The sequence below is a fragment of the Gymnoscopelus microlampas genome (assembly GCF_963454915.1).
Source record: "Gymnoscopelus microlampas genome assembly, chromosome: 10".
NCBI lineage: Eukaryota > Metazoa > Chordata > Actinopteri > Myctophiformes > Myctophidae > Gymnoscopelus > Gymnoscopelus microlampas.
Window position 1 is genome coordinate 55,899,676 of NC_139947.1, and position 21,655 is coordinate 55,921,330.

Genomic DNA, 21,655 nt, shown 5'->3' on the forward strand with positions numbered 1-21,655 from the left:
TTGAAGCACCCGGAGGTCTGCCAGAAGTTTAACATTGGGTCCATTGGGTCTAATAGAACCTGTCTGCCGGAAGTACCGCTATTGGGTGGAATAGGCGTGGCCATAGAGTTATGAGCAGGCGCACCAACGCGCAGTAGCATTTTAAATGCGGAAGTGTTGCATTCTCAGATTGACCACCAGGCGACGGCCGCTTCACTGTTCTACCGCGGCTCTGGGGGCTTAGCTGAGACACAAGCAGGCTCTGTTGTTTCACAATAAAGGTGTTTTAGGACATTTCACAATAAAGGTTGCTGCAGCTGGATAAGGTTAAGACACTTCCGCCTTGGCTTCCTGTTGGCGACGCCCCTGCATCCAGTCAGCTGGGTTGACGTCCAACTTTAACATCTTCATCACCCAGGCATCACTTTTGGCTCCGTCAATGAACTCCTCCAGAGACAGCTCCCCTACAGGATGGAGGGCAAACTACAGTTACTCTGCAATTACAAACTAGAGGACAAGTCAAAATCTACCTGTATTATATTCATTTCATATGTATTATAATATAACACCTGTATTCATATAGGTTTTGATCTACAAAGCCTCACCATCTCTGTTTTCACAGATCTACAAACACTCACCATCTCCGTTCTCATCCACAATCTCAAAGATGCGTTCCACCACCTGCTCTGGAGACATCCTCCTGGAGTCTTCATCCAACTCTCCATGACACGCTATCTTTAACCTGTAGATAGACTGTACACACATATATAAATACATTAATATTATTATTATGACACGCTATCTTTAACCTGTAAATACTCTATACATATATATATATATATATATATATATACATTAATATTATTATTATGACACGCTATCTTTAACCTGTAGATAGACTGTACACACATATATAAATACATTAATATTATTATTATGACACGCTATCTTTAACCTGTAAATACTCTATACATATACATTAATATTATTATTATGACACGCTATCTTTAACCTGTAGATAGACTGTACACACATATATAAATACATTAATATTATTATTATGACACGCTATCTTTAACCTGTAAATACTCTATACATATACATTAATATTATTATTATGACACGCTATCTTTAACCTGTAAATACTCTATACATATACATTAATATTATTATTATGACACGCTATCTTTAACCTGTAGATAGACTGTACACACATATATAAATACATTAATATTATTATTATGACACGCTATCTTTAACCTGTAAATACTCTATACATATGTATATATATATACATTAATATTATTATTATTATGACATGCTATCTTTAACCTGTAAATACTCTATACATATGTATATATATATAAATACATTAATATTATTATTATGACACGCTATCTTTAACCTGTAGATACTCTATACATATGTATATATATAAATACATTAATATTATTATTATGACACGCTATCTTTAACCTGTAAATACTCTATACATATGTATATATATATATACATTAATATTATTATTATGACACGCTATCTTTAACCTGTAAATACTCTATACATATGTATATATATATATACATTAATATTATTATTATGACACGCTATCTTTAACCTGTAAATACTCTATACATATGTATATATATATATACATTAATATTATTATTATGACACGCTATCTTTAACCTGTAAATACTCTATACATATGTTATGTTTCATGTTAAACAAGGTGTAGGAGATCTAACCTCTACGATCTCCAGCAGCTCCGTTCTGTCGATACATCCGCTGCCGTCCTTATCGTACATTTTAAACGTCCATTTCAGTTTGTGTTCCAGTTTCCCTCGAAGAACCAGGTTTAAAGCTGCTACGTACTCCAAGAAGTCTATAGTGTTGTCCTGTTAGAGAGACATTTATATCATTATATCATTATATATATGTATATATATATATATATATATATGTATGTATGTATGTATGTATGTATGTATGTATGTATGTATGTATGTATGTATGTATGTACGTACGTGCATGTACGTACGTATGTACGTACGTACGTACGTACGTACGTACGTACGTACGTACGTACGTACGTACATGCATATATATATATATATATATATATACAAATTATTTGGGGGGTCCCCAGATGCATAGCTTAATGTGCAACAGTATTTAATAATATTAGTTACAAGTAAGACAGAGGCAAACATTGTGAAAATAGCCGATCTACAAGCTCGTTGTTCGGCTATTTTCACAAAACTAGATTTTCAGGCCTTCAAACCTAGTCCTAGTCCTAACGAGTAAAACACACTCACTATAAATGAATATTCATAAGACATAAATCCATAACTCACTATAGATTAATATTCATAAGACATAAATCCATAACTCACTATAAATTAATATTCATAAGACATAAATCCATAACTCACTATAAATTAATATTCATATGACATAAATCCATAACTCACTATAAATTAATGTTCATAAGACATACATCCATAACTCACTATAAATTAATGTTCATAAGACATAAATCCATAACTCACTATAAATTAATGTTCATAAGACATAAATCCATAACTCACTATAAATTAATGTTCATAAGACATACATCCATAACTCACTATAAATTAATGTTCATAAGACATAAATCCATAACTCACTATAAATTAATGTTCATAAGACATAAATCCATAACTTACTCCGTTCTTGTCGAAGGCTTTGAACATTTGTTCGATGTAGTCGGCTCCCTCCTTGTTGTTGGTGACTCCGAAGAAGCTCCTGAACTCGTGCATGAAGAGCGTTCCGCTCGGACATTCCACCACAAACTTCTTGTACCATTCCTGCAGCTCCGCCACGTCGATCTCCTGAGACAGGTCGAAGTCGGCGGTGAGACGCGCGCCCATCGCCCCAAAACTACACAAAACAATAAAGAAACTCCTGTCAAAACTTTACGTGAAGTTTAGTCTCTCACATTGACACTCTGTAGATTCTGTCTCCCTACATAACGATGATGATGTCTGTTCTGTTTGCTGCTAGACAAACATTTTGAAAACTACTTTTATCAAACTAAAAAACCTGGTTATGGTTCCTTTGCCAAACTAAAAAACACGATTATGGTTCCTTTGCCAAACTAAAAAACACGGTTCTGGTTCCTGCAGTTGCAGCTGCAGTTCTCCACTGAGGGAGAGGACGGTACAAGCAGCATTATGGCTTAATGAGGATTACAGGAATATAATCTGTCAACATCTATTAGAGGAGACAGAGATCATAGAGGATTTGTCTTGTTCCCATTGGGCCCTGTCTGTGTTCTGTAAACAATGTCCAGACTTTACCCTCCAGAACCAGGATGTAAACAATGTCCAGACTGTACTCTCCAGAACCAGGATGTTCCTGAGAGATGGGAGGGGCCACCCAGTGCTGTGGCTCTGGATTGGTCAATCTGTGGTGATGACACTGGAACCAAACGCTAGTGGAGCAACACAACGTTTTTAAAATAGTTTAAATAAGCTCACAGTATGTCACTATGTGAGCTTTAAGATCGAATATTTTGTTTGTTATTTTTGAAATTGTTTGAACAAGCTAAATCAAACTGAAAGTTTGAGGTTTTTTAAACGACATATTAATCCTTTCAGGGTGTTTCTGATTACAATAGAAAAGGCTCAGAAAGGCCCCCAAAATGTTGTGTTTTCATATCTTCCAATATTAACATTGCATGGAGAATGGGTGGACCAACAGAGGGTGGGTGGAACAACAGAGCATGTCACAAACGGTCCGGATTTGCAAGACTGCTGTGTGTGTGTGTGTGTGTGTGTGTGTGTGTGTGTGTGTGTGTGTGTGTGTGTGTGTGTGTGTGTGTGTGTGTGTGTGTAGTAATAGTGTGTGCGTCAGAACACTGACAGCAGTGTTTATGAGGATCCTAAACTGTCATAAGCACTCTGAAGGTCATGACGATCACATGATTAACATGATGACTCACTTCCTGTGTTGTGACTCAACACAGAGATTCACACAAACTTCTACACACTTAATGTGATCAATACCAAGTAATGAGTCATCATATTTAACTTAATGTGATCAATACCAAGTAATGACTCATCATATTTAACGTCATGTGATTAATACCAAGTAATGACTCATCATATTTAACGTCATGTGATTAATACCAAGTAATGAGTCATCATATTTAACGTCATGTGATCAATACCAAGTAATGAGTCATCATATCTGTCAGTCAGTGATGATGATGGATAGCACCAGGGGGCGCCAGGGGACCAGCTGGAAATCTGAAAGATCAGTTTAACTGATGAGATTATTATTGTGCCAGTAGAGGGCAGGCGTCCCTATGCTTTGATTGATTGATTGATTGGTGTACTTTATTTAGTAAGACATGAGAACAGTACATGACAGTACATAACAGTACATGGAAGTACAAATTCACAATACAAGGTCTACTAAACTGGAAAACTCATTAAGCACTGAGCTTGTTTAAGATGAGATCCCCATGTACACAAATCATGATGACATATAAGAGACAGACAGATCTACACACTACTATACAGAATGTCATACAATCAGTTTACAGGTTACTGGTATGAAGAGTGAAAAATATGTACAAAAGAAGAAAGAGAGAGAGGGGGGGGGGGTAGGGGGGTAGGATAGGTTAGGACATGGGGTAGGTTAGGACTTGGACAGGGGCCATTTTTGAATTGCAGCCTCCTGAAGGTGTATCTTTAGGGCAGTTTTGAAAGTGAGTAGGGTTTTACACTCCTTTAGGTAGGGCATTCCACATTTTTGATGAATAGCATGAGAACGAGTTAATTCCCTTTGTTGAGCCAAATCTGGGTTAAACATGATGTGTGGAGCTGCCTCTGGTGTTATGATCATGGACTTCATTAACATTTTGGAAGTATTTTGACAAATACAGTGGGATCCCAATGTTGTGGTGTATCTTGAAGACCAGGCCCATAGCAAGTTGCTGTACTCTGTCCTCAACCCTAAGCCATCCAATCCTAGCAAAATGATCAGGGGTTAGATGGGTTTTGTGATTGAGGCCAAGAAGTGGCCTTACAAGTTTGTTTTGGGATGTTTGGAGCCTTGTTTTTAAGGCCTTGGAGGTGTTGTGATACCATGAAGTGCATGCATAATCATAATGACCTTGTATGAGGGCCCCTGCAAGAATCTTCAGAGTATTCTTACTGACTAGACGATCAATCCTCCACAAATAGCGTGTTGTTTGGTTGACCTTTTTGATCGCTCTTTCGGCGTTTTTGTTACCGGAGAGGTTTGCCTCCAAGATGGAACCCAGGTAGGTCATTTCCTCCTTTCTTGTGATAACATCATCACCCACTTTGATTGTGAAACTCTCAGCCTTGCTAAGGTTAGGACTGGACCCAAAGAGGATGGATTCAGTTTTACCCAGGTGTAATGAAAGTTTGTTGTCGGAGAGCCAGATGCAGATCTTGTTGAGTTCAGTGCTGAAAGCTTTCTCAACCTGCAGCCTGTCCCTGTCCGAGACCAGCAGAGCCAAGTCATCTGCGAACAGGAACAGTTTGCAGTCGCAAGCTGAAGACATATCATTCACATATATCAGGAACAGTAAAGGTCCTAGTATACTTCCTTGAGGAACACCACAAGTCACTGGGAGGGGAGGGGACTGCTGAGCATTAAAAAGGGGAATAGAACATTCATTTTGTGAAAATAGCAGATCTACAAGTTGACAGCGCATTGTGAGATTATAAATTAATCAGAAAAAAGCCACACTTGTGACTTATAGAAAATGTGCGATTTGTTGTCAAGATTATGAGGACATGAAGTTTATGCAATAGAGTTCCATGTGGTTCAGAGTCATGAGAAGTGTGTTGCCTGTTTGCTGTGTGTGTGTGTGTGTGTGTGTGTGTGTGTGTGTGTGTGTGTGTGTGTGTGTGTGTGGGGGGGGGGGGGGGGCTAAAAGCAAAGCAAAGCAAAGTTTGTTGTTTACCCAGGGTGTCGGACTAAGCACGAAACTTGTTTCCAGCCGGACCCTGCATGGAAGCCTTGCTCAAGGGCTATTCAGCGGTGATTCATGATTGATGTGATGAATTGGGGAATCGAACTAGGGACCTTCCGGTATCAAGGCCGCCCCTCTAACCACTAAGCCACCTCTGCCACGATATATATGTATATATGTGTATACGTGTATACGTGTATACATATATATATATATATATATATATGTGTATACGTGTATACGTGTATACATATATACATATATACATATATACATATATACATATATACATATATACATATATACATATATATATATATATATATATATATATATATATATATATATATATATATATATATATATATATATATATATATATACACACACATATGCATATACATATACATACACATATACGTACATACGTATACGTACACACACACACACACACACACACACACACACACACACACACACACACACACACACACACACACACACACACACACACGGTAAATCAGAAGTGTGCTGCTGCCTGCCTTGTGTTTCAGGGAAACAAAGTACCTTGTGTTTCATGTGTTTCTTTACACTGTGCACAGAGGAGGCGTTCCAGTTCAGCAGCTTCTGGAGCAACTTCATAATAACAGAGATTAGAAAGCGCTGCGTTTCATCAAACATTAACACATTAACACATTAACACACTAACACACTCAATGACATGACATTAATCATATACAGATGATCTGGACCCGTTTAGTTGAGGATATAGATCTATAGATCTATAATAGTGTCTGTCTGTGCCTTTAATGTTCGCTGCGCTGCGCTGCGCCGCAGACAGTAACGTCACGGCCAGCGTTGCCAGATGTTGTGAGAGAAACAAGCAACCAGGTCTATGAAAACAAGCCCAAAAAGAAGGGAGCACTTCGCCCTCTAAACATACACATTGGCTATTTGAAAACAGCAGATCTACAAGCTCACACATAAACAACTACACTTTAGAAACAAATAAATCGCAACCCACAACCACCAATATTTACAAGCAACTTCACAGAAAGAACGGGCTTACAATAATCGGACATGGCAACACTGGTCACAGCTGTGTTGTTGTGACCAGTGGGTGAAAAGTAAGTAAAGAAACTAAGAGACCAATGAGTCAGCAGCTCTTTATCTGATTTACACTTATTAATTAACCTTTAATTAATGATTCAGCAGCTCTTTATCTGATCTACACTTATTAATTAACCTTTAATTAATGATTCAGCAGCTCTGATCTGATCTACACTTATTAATGAACCTTTAATTAATGATTCAGCAGCTCTGATCTGATCTACACTTATTAATTAACCTTTAATTAATGATTCAGCAGCTCTGATCTGATCTACACTTATTAATTAACCTTTAATTACTGATTCAGCAGCTCTGACCTGATCTACACTTATTAATGAACCTTTAATTAATGATTCAGCAGCTCTGATCTGATCTACACTTATTAATTAACCTTTAATTACTGATTCAGCAGCTCTGACCTGATTTACACTTATTAATGAACCTTTAATTACTGATTCAGCAGTTCTGATCTGATCTACACTTATTAATGAACCTTTAATTACATCCTGATGGATCTGATCCACCACAACAACAATCTACTGGACATGGATGAAACATCTGTAAACATCTGTCTGGAGGATGAAGACATTCTGCCTCTGCATTCAGCCTGGACCTTCTGGTTAGACAGGTAAACACTCTGCTCTCTACTAGTGATGTCTGGACCTTCTGGTTAGACAGGTAAATGATCTGCTCTCTACTAGTGATGTCTGGACCTTCTGGTTAGACAGGTAAACACTCTGCTCTCTACTAGTGATGTCTGGACCTTCTGGTTAGACAGGTAAATGATCTGCTCTCTACTAGTGATGTCTGGACCTTCTGGTTAGACAGGTAAACACTCTGCTCTCTACTAGTGATGTCTGGACCTTCTGGTTAGACAGGTAAACACTCTGCTCTCTACTAGTGATGTCTGGACCTTCTGGTTAGACAGGTAAATGATCTGCTCTCTACTAGTGATGTCTGGACCTTCTGGTTAGACAGGTAAACACTCTGCTCTCTACTAGTGATGTCTGGACCTTCTGTGTTAGACAGGTAAACACTCTGCTCTCTACTAGTGATGTCTGGACCTTCTGGTTAGACAGGTGAATGATCTGCTCTCTACTAGTGATGTCTGGACCTTCTGGTTAGACAGGTGAATGATCTGCTCTCTGCTAGTGATGTCTGGACCTTCTGGTTAGACAGGTAAACACTCTGCTCTCTACTAGTGATGTCTGGTTAACCCAGATAAACATCTATGATCCATAACCTTTATTTACATCTGGCTTTAACCTTTAACCTTTAACCTTTATATACACCTGGCTCATTCATACAATAATTAATAATATTTAACTTTATGTTTGAACATATTTGTACATAAAGGAATCGACACAAAACCTTCTAATAGGTTTAATTATTATTGAATTGATTGTCTATGCAGCCAATTAGTTAATAATCAATACGGTTATGTATCAATAACAGATATTATGAGTAAATGTTTTTATTATCTACACTATAGATAGGACTAAATAATCAATGCTTTATAAATGTAAAAGGTTTGTTTATGAACAGCTGGAGTCAAATAGACTAGATTTATATTTAGGATAAGAAAGTAGCATATTGAAATAGCATAATTCTCACATAAATAAAGCTCTTTAACATTTATACTGTATGAAGCATAATGTATTAAATGAGTGAACAGTAGGTTCATGTTGGGACAACACATCTATAGAACAATAATACAGACATGTTTTCATTGTGACATACGTACTGTATGCAGCACCTAATGGGTTAATATCACAAACTTTGTCTATTTTTATATTTTCATGAGTTTATTATTGTGGATTATATATACATATATATATATATATCTGTACTGTAGTACTGTATATATCTGTGCTCTGATTCCAGTACTGGAGTTGTTGTCTGTCAGGGAGCAGAGATCACATGACAACATGACCCAGCAGAAAAACACACACACACACACACACACACACACACACACACACACACACACACACACACACACACACACACACACACACACACACACACACACACACACACACACACACACACACACACACACACATACACACACACACACACACACAGTAACGTAGAATATAAATAAACAACATGTGTTGACGTGTTGTCAGATAATAATAATAATAATAATAATAATAATAATGTGTGTGTCAGATCTCTGCCAGGAACGACAGCAGCTGAATGTGAGTCAAACCTGAAGAAAATCTACACTGTGGAAACTGTCCAGGTAACACACTCGCACGCACACGCACACGCTCACGCACACGCTCACGCACACGCACACGCACACGCTCACGCACACGCTCACGCACACGCACACGCACACGCACACGCTCACGCACACGCACACGCTCACGCACACGCACACGCACACGCACACGCTCATCACAGAGGTTGTTGTGTTATCATTTCATTGTGTATCTGATAACTTGGCATCTTTGTTAGAAAAAGAAAGAAAGAAGAAGTGTTAAACACCACGTAGCATCAGGTCATGATAGAAGAACGTTCCTCCAAAAAATAGGCGAAGAAGACGAGTAGAAAAAAGGTCTCCCAAGTACAGAGCCCTGTGGTTATTATTATTATTAATATTAACCACTTAAATCTGACAACAAGCTCACCATGTGTCAGGTGGCAATGCATTGTGGGACTGTAGATGATATGCTACATACAGCATCCATGACATCATCTATGATGAGATCATGACATCATGATGAGATCATGACATCATAAAGAGATCATGACATCATACCCAGAACAGGGATGGCAAGTTGAAAGTGTTTTAAGAATGAACTAGAAAATGTGCTCCTCGGAGCACAAGTCTCCGCCAGTACTGTTCCTGATTAATCCTGTCTTAAGTGTTACTCCGCCATTTGGTGATTATTCCTGTCTTACCTCACTTTGAAAGAGACACAGACTCTTTCAAAGTCACACATCTATTTATAGGCCGCTATACGTCATGCGTCTCACTAGCCAATCAGAGCACACTCTTTCAACGTATTGTCACGTGTCACGTGAGGCTTGACCAATGTTAGCTTGGCCGAGGGGGGGGGGGGGGGGGGGGGGGGGGGGGGGGGGGAGTGAAAACATAGTCTCCTGGCGGAGACAATGATTCTAGGCTCTCGGGTGGATCAGAGGTGAAGTATCTGCCCACCACGTGGAGGTTGTGAGTTTGAATCCTTGGTCCTTCTGTGTTCTATGTTCTCTGTGTTCTATGTTCTCTATGTTCTCTGTGTTCTCTGTGTTGTGAGCAGAACTTCTGGAGAGTTTACAACAACATACCTGGAGTGTCCAACCTGCCTCTGAGATGTAGCTACCACCTGATGAGAGGAGAGAGAAGACCTCTATGGTACATATACATACTACATACTACATACTACATACTACATACTACATACTACCACCTGATGAGAGGAGAGAGAAGACCTCTATGGTACATATACATACTACATACTGCATACTACATACTACATACTACATACTGCATACTACATACTACATACTACATACTGCATACTACATACTACATACTACATACTGCATACTACATACTACATACTACATATACATACTACATGTACATATACATACTACATACTACATACTACATACTGCATACTACATACTACATACTACATACTGCATACTACATACTACATATACATACTACATACTACATATACATACTACATACTACATACTACATACTGCATACTACATACTACATACTACATATACATACTACATATACATACTACATGTACATATACATACTACATACTACATACTACATACTGCATACTACATACTACATACTACATACTGCATACTACATACTACATATACATACTACATACTACATACTACATACTACATACTACATACTACCACCTGATGAGAGGAGAGAGAAGACCTCTATGGTACATATACATACTACATACTGCATACTACATACTACATACTACATACTACATACTACATACTACATACTACATACTACATACTGCATACTACATACTACATATACATACTACATGTACATATACATACTACATACTACATACTACATACTGCATACTACATACTGCATACTACATACTACATACTACATACTACATACTGCATACTACATACTACATATACATACTACATGTACATATACATACTACATACTACATACTACATACTACATATACATACTACATACTACCACCTGATGAGAGGAGAGAGAAGACCTCTATGGTACATATACATACTACATACTACATACTACATATACATACTACATATACATACTACATACTACATATACATACTACATATACATACTACATACTACATATACATACTACATACTACATACTACATACTACATACTACATGTACATACTACATACTACATACTACATATACATACTACATACTACATACTACATATACATACTACATATACATACTACATACTACATACTACATATACATACTACATATACATACTACATACTACATACTACATATACATACTACATATACATACTACATACTACATACTACATATACATACTACATACTACATATACATACTACATACTACATACTACATACTACATGTACATATACATACTACCACCTGATGAGAGGAGAGAGAAGACCTCTATGGTACATAGATATACATATATACTGTACATGACCTCTATGGTACATAGATATACATATATATACTGTACATAGATATACATATATACTGTACATGACCTCTATGGTACATAGATATACATATATACTGTAAATGGTGCATTTATATAACGCTTTTATCCAAAGCTCTTTACATAGCATTACATTCACACATTCACACACACATTCACACACGCATTCACACACGCATTCACACACGCATTCACACACACACACACACACACACACACACACACACACACACACACACACACACACACACACACACACACACACACACACACACACACACACAAACACACACACACATTCCTACACCGATGGCAGAGGAAACCATGCCACACCAACCTGCTCATCAGGAGCATTTAGGGGTTCAGTGTGTTGCTCAAGGACACTTCTACACTAACTCTGGGGGAACCCGGGATCAAACTGGGAACCTTGCAGTTTCCAGTTCACTCTACCCAGCCACTCTCTATCTATCTATCTATCTATCTATCTATCTATCTATCTATCTATCTATCTATCTATCTATCTATCTATCTATCTATCTATCTATCTATTCTATCTATCTATACTGTCTATACACCGTAACCCTAACGTCTCTTATAGTCATAGTCATGTTTTAGTCTAGTTTTAGTCCTCACAGAGAAGGCAGCCCAGGTGCTCATCCAGGCTGGACTACTGCAACTCCCTCCTTGCTGGTGCTCCGGCATCTGCCATCAAACCTCTGGAGCTTGTTCAGAAAGCTGCGGCTCGTCTGGTGTTCAACCGCCCCAAGTTCTCCCACACAACTATCCTTCTCCGTTCTCTACACTGGCTCCCCGTAGCGGCTCGCATTCAGTTTAAAACCCTGGTGCTAGCCTATAGGGCAGTGAAAGGAACAGCTCCTTCTTACCTCCGGGCTGCGGTCGATGCCTACACTCCTGCCCGTACGAGCTCTCTTGTTTTATTGGATCTTTTTTATTTGATACACTTATTTCAGACATGCAAAAGTGTCACTTTTCAGCTACAGTCACCTTTTTGAACCCAAATAGGGCAATTGTGTGACACCTGACCCGAAAGAAAACAACATGTTGTCACCTTTTTCACCTCGGGGCTGTTTGCATGCCTGTTATTTGTTTTATCTCTTAGAAGAGAATGCACATAATACTTCTGGTGATTAGTAGTGTTCTTGCCTACCTATGTTGAATGCACTTATTGTAAGTCGCTTTGGATGAAAGCGTCTGCTAAATGACTGTAATGTAATGTACTAAATATCATAGGATTTTAGTCGACTAAAACTACAGTTGATTTAGTCGACTAAATGGTATTTTGGCAGGACTTGATGCCGTCCTAATTTACTCTATAACTGCCAAAAATAGCCGATCTACAAGCTCACAACATGAACAGTCTTTCATCTGCTTGTTCACAGGGAGGAAGAAAGCAACGCCAAAGGTGGAGTTTGGAAAATGAAAGTCCCAAAAGAATCCACAGTAAGTACATTAACTTACACATGTACAGTAATGTACATTAATGTACATTAATGTACATTAATGTACATTACTGTACAGTAATACATTAATGTACATTGCTGTACATTAATGTACAGCAATGTACATTAATGAACAGTAATTAATGAACAGTAAGTGATTAAGTTACTCACCACACTGACTCCTTTCTATATCATTTAAATCACTCATAAAACATTATGTTCCAGAAAGCAAAACGACCTTCATGGTTATTTCTTGTTCAAGTTGTATTATTATGTCATTTTATTACCGTTGTGACATTCTTAGTTTGTATTGTGTGTTCTCTGTGTGTGTGACTCATGTTTAGAGACGTACATGTACTATTATAATAATTATTGTAATTACAGCCTGCGGTCTGGAAGGAGTTGCTCCTGGCCACCATAGGAGAGCAGTTCACTGATTACTGTGCCTCAGGTACTTACATCATGACATCATTATAGCTCATGATTATTCATAATTATTCATAATTACATGAAACGTTGAGACTATTAGACGTGTTGTTGTGTGTGTTTTTAAAGGAATAATTCACCATTCTATGATTCATTCACCATGTGAAGCCTTGACAGAATTTGTGTTGGGGGGGGGTCTCTCTGTCTCTCTCCCTGTTTCCTGTCTCTTCCATTAGATTCTGCATTACATTCACACATTAACATACATTCACATCATGTTTCTGGGTAGAGGATGAAGTGATGGGACAGAGAAGATATAATAATAATAATAATAATAATAATAATAATAATAATAATAAGGGTAATAATAATACTATTAATAATAATAATGATAATAATAATATTAATAATAATAATATTAATAATGGTAATATTGTGTCCACAGAGGATGAGGTCATTCACATCATGTTTCTGGGTAGAGGATGAAGTGATGGGACAGAGAAGATATAATAATAATAAGGGTAATAATAATAATAATAATAAGGGTAATAATAATACTATTAATAATAATAATAATGATAATAATAATATTAATAATAATAATATTAATAATGGTAATATTGTGTTCACAGAGGATGAGGTCATTCACATCATGTTTCTGGGTAGAGGATGAAGTGATGGGACAGAGAAGATATAATAATAATGATAATAATAATATTAATAATGGTAATATTGTGTCCACAGAGGATGAGGTCATCGGGGTCAGTATCAGTGTCAGAGACAGAGAAGACGTGGTCCAGGTCTGGAACGGAAACGCCTGCTATGCTAACGAGGCTAACGTACTGGGACGCATCTATGAACTGCTGCCTGAGATCTCTTTTAAAGCCGTGTTTTATAAACGTGAGTATCTGCTTTTAATACTAATAATAATACTAACTAGAAAAAGTGCTCCTCGGAGCACAACTCTCCGCCAGAAGACTTGTGTTGGTTCGAAGGTCGCGAAGGTCGCTATCCCTCTTGTATATGTAAGTGTCCTATCCATCCTGTCTGGGTAAGTGTCCTCTTCCGTTCATTCTGTGTAAGTGTCCTATCCCTCCTGTCCTATCCGTCCCGTCTATGTAAGTGTCATATCCCTCCTGTCTATATAAGTGTCCTATCTGTCCTATCTGTCCAATAAGACAGATAGGAACAATTGGACCGCGACTACTTGACTACTTCCGGTTCGAAGGTCTGGGAGTGAGCTAGTGGCCGGATTTTCGGTATTGGAATCTGGCTTATCACAGTGACACATGTATTTATAGGTCGCTATCCCTCTTGTATATGTAAGTGTCCTATCCAACCTGTCTGGGTAAGTGTCCTCTTCCGTTCTGTCTGTGTGAGTGTCCTATCCCTCCTGTCTGTATAAGTGTCCTATGTCATATCCCTCCTGTCTATATAAATGTCCTATCTGTCCTATCTGCCAATTATGTATCAGCCATGCAGCCATTTCATGGTTCCCGTCTTACCTCACTCTGACAGTGGCGGAGACACTGTCAGAGTGATGCCATGTATATATAGGCCCGGTGGCGTCACTAGCCAATCAGATCACAGTATTTCACGTGTCACGTGAGGCTTGACCAATCGGTGTGTCATGTTTAGAAAGTGAAAACGCAGTGATAACAATACTCTCCTGGCGGAGAGTAATAACTGACCGCCAGGTCAGGTAGGTTATTGTGGGCCAGCAATGTTCGAAAACGCCAATCAGGATGAAATATGAAATATGGGACAGATCCGACTCCAGACATGTCCGTTTCAGGCACGCTCTACCAAACAAATGTGCCGTAGTAGGTGCTTTAGAATCCGCTATGCGCTTTCCCATATGTGTGTGTGTGGGCAAGATAGCAATTTTAGGGATAGCGCAACAACACGCCCAAGGCCACACCTCCAGGCGCAAATAACGGAGTCTGCATAATGTAAAGCGGGTTGTGCGGTCGTAAGATACCGTTTGGGGGCGGGCCAGCTGCTTTGTGCGTAATTAACGGGTAGCCGGTAGTGCCAAGGGATTGTGCAAAGCAGAATATAGAACCATGTGCTAAACCTATTAGCATAAAGTCATGGGTTTGAATCTCACTATGAGTATGCTGTTTTTATTTAACGCTTTCTGACAATGGAACTGAGTATGATCAAACCCCACTTCACACAACGGTTCTTACAATAACATCCATGTTTGTTTTTTGCTTTCAGCCCACGAGGAGCACCATGCGTTCGAAGGAGGACGTTCAAGACATTAGCGGCAACGTTCTGAAACACGGAGACTGTTCTGTAGAAGCTTCTATAGGTTTGTTTAGAACCATGGCACATGGCGGTGTTTAGGACCATGGAACATGGCGGTGTTTAGGACCATGGAACATGGAGGTCTTTAGGACCATGGTGCATGGTGCCACTTTGAAGCGGTGGATTTTGGGACATACTGTAATGCTGAGTTCACACTGGTGGGGGCGACACAAAACAAAACAAACCAGCATCGTGATCGTATCCGAGTCACCGGTGAAGTGTCTCTCCTCAAGCCACAAACTTAAATAATGAAAGGGTTAAATAGAGCTGGGAATTGATTTTATTGTGAAGAAGAAGAAGAAGTTTTATTTATTTTATGGAAAGGAGCAGGAAGTGTATGGAGGTTAACCCTTTAAGACCCAGAATGCATCTGTGTCATTTTAGGTAAGGTAAGGGTCTCTGAGTTAAGGTAAGGGTCTCTGAGTTAAGGGTCTCTGTGTTAAGGTAAGGGTCTCTGGTTTCCATAGAACATGTGTTGTAGCCTGTCGCTTCGTCGCTGCCAGTGTGAACGCAGCATAAACACTGGGAAATCATTATTATTATTATTTGTATTTTCTGCTTTGTTTGACAGAGAGTCTGGGCACAGGAATGGCAAGAGAGAGAGAGAGACAGACAGACAGACAGACAGACAGACAGAAAATGACATGCGGCAAAGAGCTTCGGTCAGGATTCGAACCCAGGCCCGCTGTGGCAAGCACTGAGCCTTAATATGGTCCAGTACCTCTGAATGATGTGTTAATGTGAAATGATCTACAAGACCTCTGAATGAGACCTCTGAATGGTGTAAGATGATCTGCAAGACCTCTGAATGATGTAAGATGATCTACAAGACCTCTGAATGAAGTGTTAATGTAAGATGATCTACAAGACCTCTGAGTGATGTATTAATGTAGTTCTCAACCTGTGGGTGGAGTTGAGAACATGATAGTTTTTTGGTAAAGTGACAATCTAAGGACTTTTAAGACCTTTTTAATACCTAAAAAAGACCATTACTGCATCAAGAGTAATCAACAAACTATACTATAAAAACTGGTCAAACTTTAGACACATTGTCAAATAATATAAGAAGTAGGCAAACATTGTGAAAATAGCAGATCTACAAGCTCACAACGCCTCGCAAGGCGAGGCGTTGTGAGCTTGTAGATCTGCTATTTTCACAATATTTCTCTGTGGAACCGAGTCAAAAAAGCAATGCCTCAACTCCTACAATGACCATGTCATTGTCAGGATGGGGGTCCCCAGTTCAAATATGATTATGTTGGGGGGTCCTCAGTTCAAATATGATTATTGTGGGGGGTCCCCAGTTCAAATATGATATGTTGGGGGGTCCTCAGTTCAAATATGATATGTTGGGGGTCACAGCCTGAAAAGGTTGAGAACCACTGCTCTACAAGACCTCTGAATGCGTTAATGTAACAAAGTGTTTGTCTAGGAAGCAACAATGTTTGTGTTTGTATCTTTTATACGACACAGCACAATAGAATGTTTGATTTTTATTTCATAATAACATTTTGGACACTTTTAATGTCATCCTGTTGTGGTTTATCCTGGAGTTATGTTTTGTATAAAAGAGCCTTAATATGCTGCTGTCTGCTGTAGTGTAGAGAAGGTAAACATTATGAGATTAGTAATATTTACAGTTTGATGAAATGATGCACAGGTTTGTTCATGATGTTTTTTAGGATATGAGAGGATTGTGAAATAGTATTTTATTGTTACAATTTTACAACCTTCAGCACATAAAACATTAAGAAATCAAATGTATGCAAATGTTTCCCGTTGGTGATTTTTTATTTATTCAGGATGGAATCAGATTGATTGATTAATGATTACGGAGTGAAATATATGTACCCCCCCCCCCCCCCCCCCCAGTGGTGGCTTATCCAACGGGCTTTAGGTGCTCACGGCGTGAGAAAAAAAAATAAAACGGCGAAGAACGCCGAAATGTAGAAGCAGGGGCTGCTAAAGGAGCTACAACAACATTGAAACGCGCCGGTGAAGCGGCATTCTTTTTCGACTCCCCCCCCAACCCCCAACCCCCCGTCCCGTCCCGTCCCGTGGACAAAACGCTCCCGGGGGGCACCGAACCGGGTCCAAGCACCGGGCACCACGAAGTCTTAATCCGCCCCTGCCCCCCCCCCCCCCCCACATCTAAGATACACTTTTTTACCAGAAAATAAAATATTTCACCGGATGGACAAATGTTTTATTTGCTCCACTGCGCCCCCTACAGATCTGGTCAATGGAATGTTTCTATCGACAAGATCTGTAGGGGGCGCAGTGGAGTAACTAAGCTTCATATTTGCGATACATTTTTTGAAAGGAGTGAGTCAGGACTATTATGGTTATAATGGTCAGATGACAACACATATCTTCAGGTTTCTACTGGTTCACATTACATAAACGTTCACATTTCAAATATAAAATACTGCCATGGATTAAACAAGTTAAAACGCTTGGGTCTAAGTACCCTTATTTTCCATATTGTTCAATAAAAAGCATTTTTAATCCGATAGGCGCCCATTTTCTCATAGAGTTATAATGTTTCAGAGTGCAGTACACCTTCCAACCGATAGAGTCGCTTGGTTGAAAGCATCTGAAGGAAATTCAGAGAAAATGGCCGCCGATCGGATTAAAATGCTTTTTATTGAACAATACGGAAGATACGGGTACTTAGACCCACCCGTTTTAACTTGGTACATCCATGGCCATGGGGTCAATACTTTATATTTGAAATGTGAACGTTTATGTAGATGTACGGGCTGTAAATGGAGAAAGTGCAAAAAGCAGGTAGAAGTTCCGCCATGACGTCATGTGTCAGGTTTAGGTTTGGTTTCTACATTGAAGATGTCCTGAAACGCTGCCACGGCATGGTGGGCGGTGACGTCACCATTGTTTACTTTTTTCCGTTGGCCCCGCCCCCTGGCTGTTAGCATGGTGCGGCTAGCATGGTTAGCTTCTCAGCTGCCCCACACACACACACACACACACACACAGACACACAACAGGCTGTTAAACGGTACGTTTTAATTCGACTAAACATATGATTGTGTGTGTGTGTGTGTGTGTGTGTGTGTGTGTGTGTGTGTGTGTGTGTGTGTGTGTGTGTGTGTGTGTGTGTGTGTGTGTGTGTGTGTGTGTGTGTGTGTGTGTGTTGTGTGTGTGTGTTGTGTGTGGTTAAAAGGGACGCTAGCCGTTAGTGTGTTGTTTGTGTTGTTGTAAATAATAATAATAATAATAATAATAATAATAATAATAAATGTTTTATTCTTTATGTTCTGTGTGGCTGGTTTGTTGAAAAGAGCAGATCTACAAGCTATCAACATGTTGATAGCTTGTAGATCTGCTCTTTTCAACAGGGTCTAAAAGGAAGCTTTAACATAATGATGTTGTTGTTGGTAAATAAACAGATATTACACAGTACTCTATGACATATTATTATAGTATTTTACAGTACAGATTACTGTAGTATTTTACAGTAGAGATTACTGTACCTACATTACAGATTACTATATGTACCTATATTACAGATTTACAGATTACTATATGTATTTATATTACAGATTACTACATCTAGTTGTAGTTTTGTGTAAGCGTAAAGGTTGTTACAGATTATTACATTAATGTTTGAAATGAACTTGTAGATCAAAGTGTTCTTTATATCATAATTTATGTATTAATAATGTGTCTCTTACAGTAACATTAAACATACTGTATCAGAGATAATAACATACTTCATGATTATATTTAATATAACATTAAACATACTGTATCTCAGAGATTATATGATTATCAGACATGCAAAAGTGTCACTTTTCAGCTACAGTCACCTTTTTGAACCCAAATAGGGCAATTGTGTGACACCTGACCCGAAAAAAAAACAACATGTTGTCACCTTTTTCACCTCAGGGTTGTTTGCATGCCTGGATTATATTTAATATAACGATGTGGTTCTTCATCAACATTGTTGTGTGTGTGTTTGTGTGTGTGTGTGTGTGTGTGTGTGTGTGTGTGTGTGTGGCAGGCAGGCAGGCAGGCAGGCAGGCAGGCAGGCAGACAGACAGACAGACAGACAGACAGACAGACAGACAGACTACACTTGTTTCATTACATTACATTACATTACATTACATTACATTACATTACAGTCATTTAGCAGACGCTTTTATTCAAAGTGACTTACAATAAGTGCATTCAACATAGGTAGGCAAGAACACTACTAATCACCAGAAGTCTGAAGTGCATTCTCTTCTAAAACAAGCAACTAAGAGTATACCTAGCGCTAAGGTAAAAGTGTAATATATCAGCTACCTATTTCCTTAAACAGATGAGACAAATAGGAAAATCTAATGAGCAAGAGATGAAACAAATAAGTGTATCGAATAAACGAGATCCAATAAAACAAGAGCTCATACAAATAATTGACAACAAGTAGGCAAGGCTAACCCTGCGTTTTAACAGCGGGCAATACTGGGCGACATCGTCCAAAAATATAATGAAAGTCTATGAGAGCCGGCAACTACTGGCGATCGGGCGAAGTGGGCGGGGGGGCGATGAAAGATGGATTTTCTTTATCTTTTTGGGCGATATCGCCCGGCATCGCGCAGAGTTGCCCGCTGTTAAAACGCACCTGACATCAGTGTCTCTGCTGTCCTGACATCAGTGTCTCTGCTGTCCTGACTTCAGTGTCTCTGCTGTCCTGACATCAGTGACTCTGCTGTCCTGACATCAGTGTCTCTGCTGTCCTGACATCAGTGTCTCTGCTGTCCTGACATCAGTGACTCTGCTGTCCTGACATCAGTGACTCTGCTGTCCTGACATCAGTGACTCTGCTGTGCTGACATCAGTGACTCTTCTGTCCTGACATCAGTGTCTCTGCTGTCCTGACATCAGTGTCTCTGCTGTCCTGACATCAGTGACTCTGCTGTCCTGACATCAGTGTCTCTGCTGTCCTGACATCAGTGACTCTGCTGTCCTGACATCAGTGACTCTGCTGTCCTGACATCAGGGGGGGTTTCCTAAATGTTGTTTAGACAAGTGGTTCATATCAAGGAAACCCCCCAAACTAATTTGTAATTGTTTGTCCGCTGACCCTCACGTGAAAAAATGTTTTTGCCAGGAATCCCATTTGCAACATTTTTCTTGTTAAAATGTTTCAGAAAATATTCCACAACTTTCCATTTTCTTTCAAGATTCTTTTGAAAATAGCTGATCTACATGCTCACGACGTTGTGAGCTTGTAGATCAGCTATTTTCAAATAGTCTATGCACATAGAGGGGTAAAACAGTGCTACAAAACTATTCATGCGTGCAATCACGTAGCCTACTTTAGTATAGTCACTTCTTTGGGGCTTGTTTTGGTAGACCTGGGCTGGCTTAGCCTGGCATGGCATGGCATGGCATGGCATGGCATGGCATGGCATGGCATGGCAGACTAATATCACTGCGTAGATATTAGTCTGGAATCTTTGTTTAAAACCTACGTTATATGGAAATGTGTTCCCGTTGTTTACATAAAGTTGTTTTATTTGCTGTAAGGTGACATACTGCTGTATGGAAATGTGTTCCTATGGAAATGTGTTCCTGTGTTGTTTACATAAAGTTGTTTTATTTTCTGTAAGGTGACATACTGCTGTATGGAGATGTGT

At 39.0% G+C, this 21,655-nt stretch overlaps 3 protein-coding genes across 4 annotated transcripts in view; 2 read left to right on the top strand and 1 right to left on the bottom strand.

Moving 5' to 3' along the window:
* Positions 1–306: 306 nt before the first annotated feature.
* Positions 307–2,891, bottom strand: guca1b (guanylate cyclase activator 1B; the record flags this gene model as incomplete). The annotated part of the gene is made up of 4 exons (XM_084070188.1): positions 307–443; positions 618–732; positions 1,728–1,877; positions 2,688–2,891. The coding sequence occupies 4 exons, from the start codon at positions 2,889–2,891 to the stop codon at positions 307–309; spliced, it is 606 nt and encodes a 201-aa protein (XP_083926314.1).
* Positions 2,892–7,183: 4,292 nt separating this feature from the next.
* On the top strand, positions 7,184–16,041 carry LOC311053756 (eukaryotic translation initiation factor 4E type 3). Of its 2 annotated transcripts, XM_084069442.1 has the most exons (7): positions 7,184–7,712; positions 9,260–9,332; positions 10,357–10,451; positions 13,209–13,269; positions 13,653–13,719; positions 14,439–14,594; positions 15,918–16,041. In XM_084069442.1, the coding sequence occupies exons 1-7, from the start codon at positions 7,594–7,596 to the stop codon at positions 15,962–15,964; spliced, it is 618 nt and encodes a 205-aa protein (XP_083925568.1). In that variant the 5' UTR covers positions 7,184–7,593; the 3' UTR covers positions 15,965–16,041. The 2 variants fall into 2 exon arrangements, with proteins under 2 accessions (XP_083925568.1, XP_083925569.1); XM_084069443.1 differs by lacking the exons at positions 7,184–7,712; positions 9,260–9,332; positions 10,357–10,451 and adding an exon at positions 11,732–11,761.
* A 2,905-nt stretch (positions 16,042–18,946) lies between these two features.
* Positions 18,947–21,655, top strand: part of LOC311052922 (forkhead box protein P1-like) — a 30,103-nt gene continuing 27,394 nt past the window's right edge. The window contains exon 1 of the mRNA XM_084068230.1: positions 18,947–19,026. The gene's annotated coding sequence lies outside the window, so the exon portion shown is untranslated. The remainder of the gene's footprint in view (positions 19,027–21,655) is intronic.

Coding starts and splice junctions, on each gene's coding strand:
- LOC311053756 (XM_084069442.1), top strand. CDS start 7,594: ATGGATCTGATCCACCACAACAACAATCTACTGGACATGGATGAAACA. Junction 13,270..13,652: donor AAGTCCCAAAAGAATCCACA/GTAAGTACATTA, acceptor TTGTAATTACAG/CCTGCGGTCTGGAAGGAGTT. Junction 14,595..15,917: donor TAAAGCCGTGTTTTATAAAC/GTGAGTATCTGC, acceptor TTTTGCTTTCAG/CCCACGAGGAGCACCATGCG.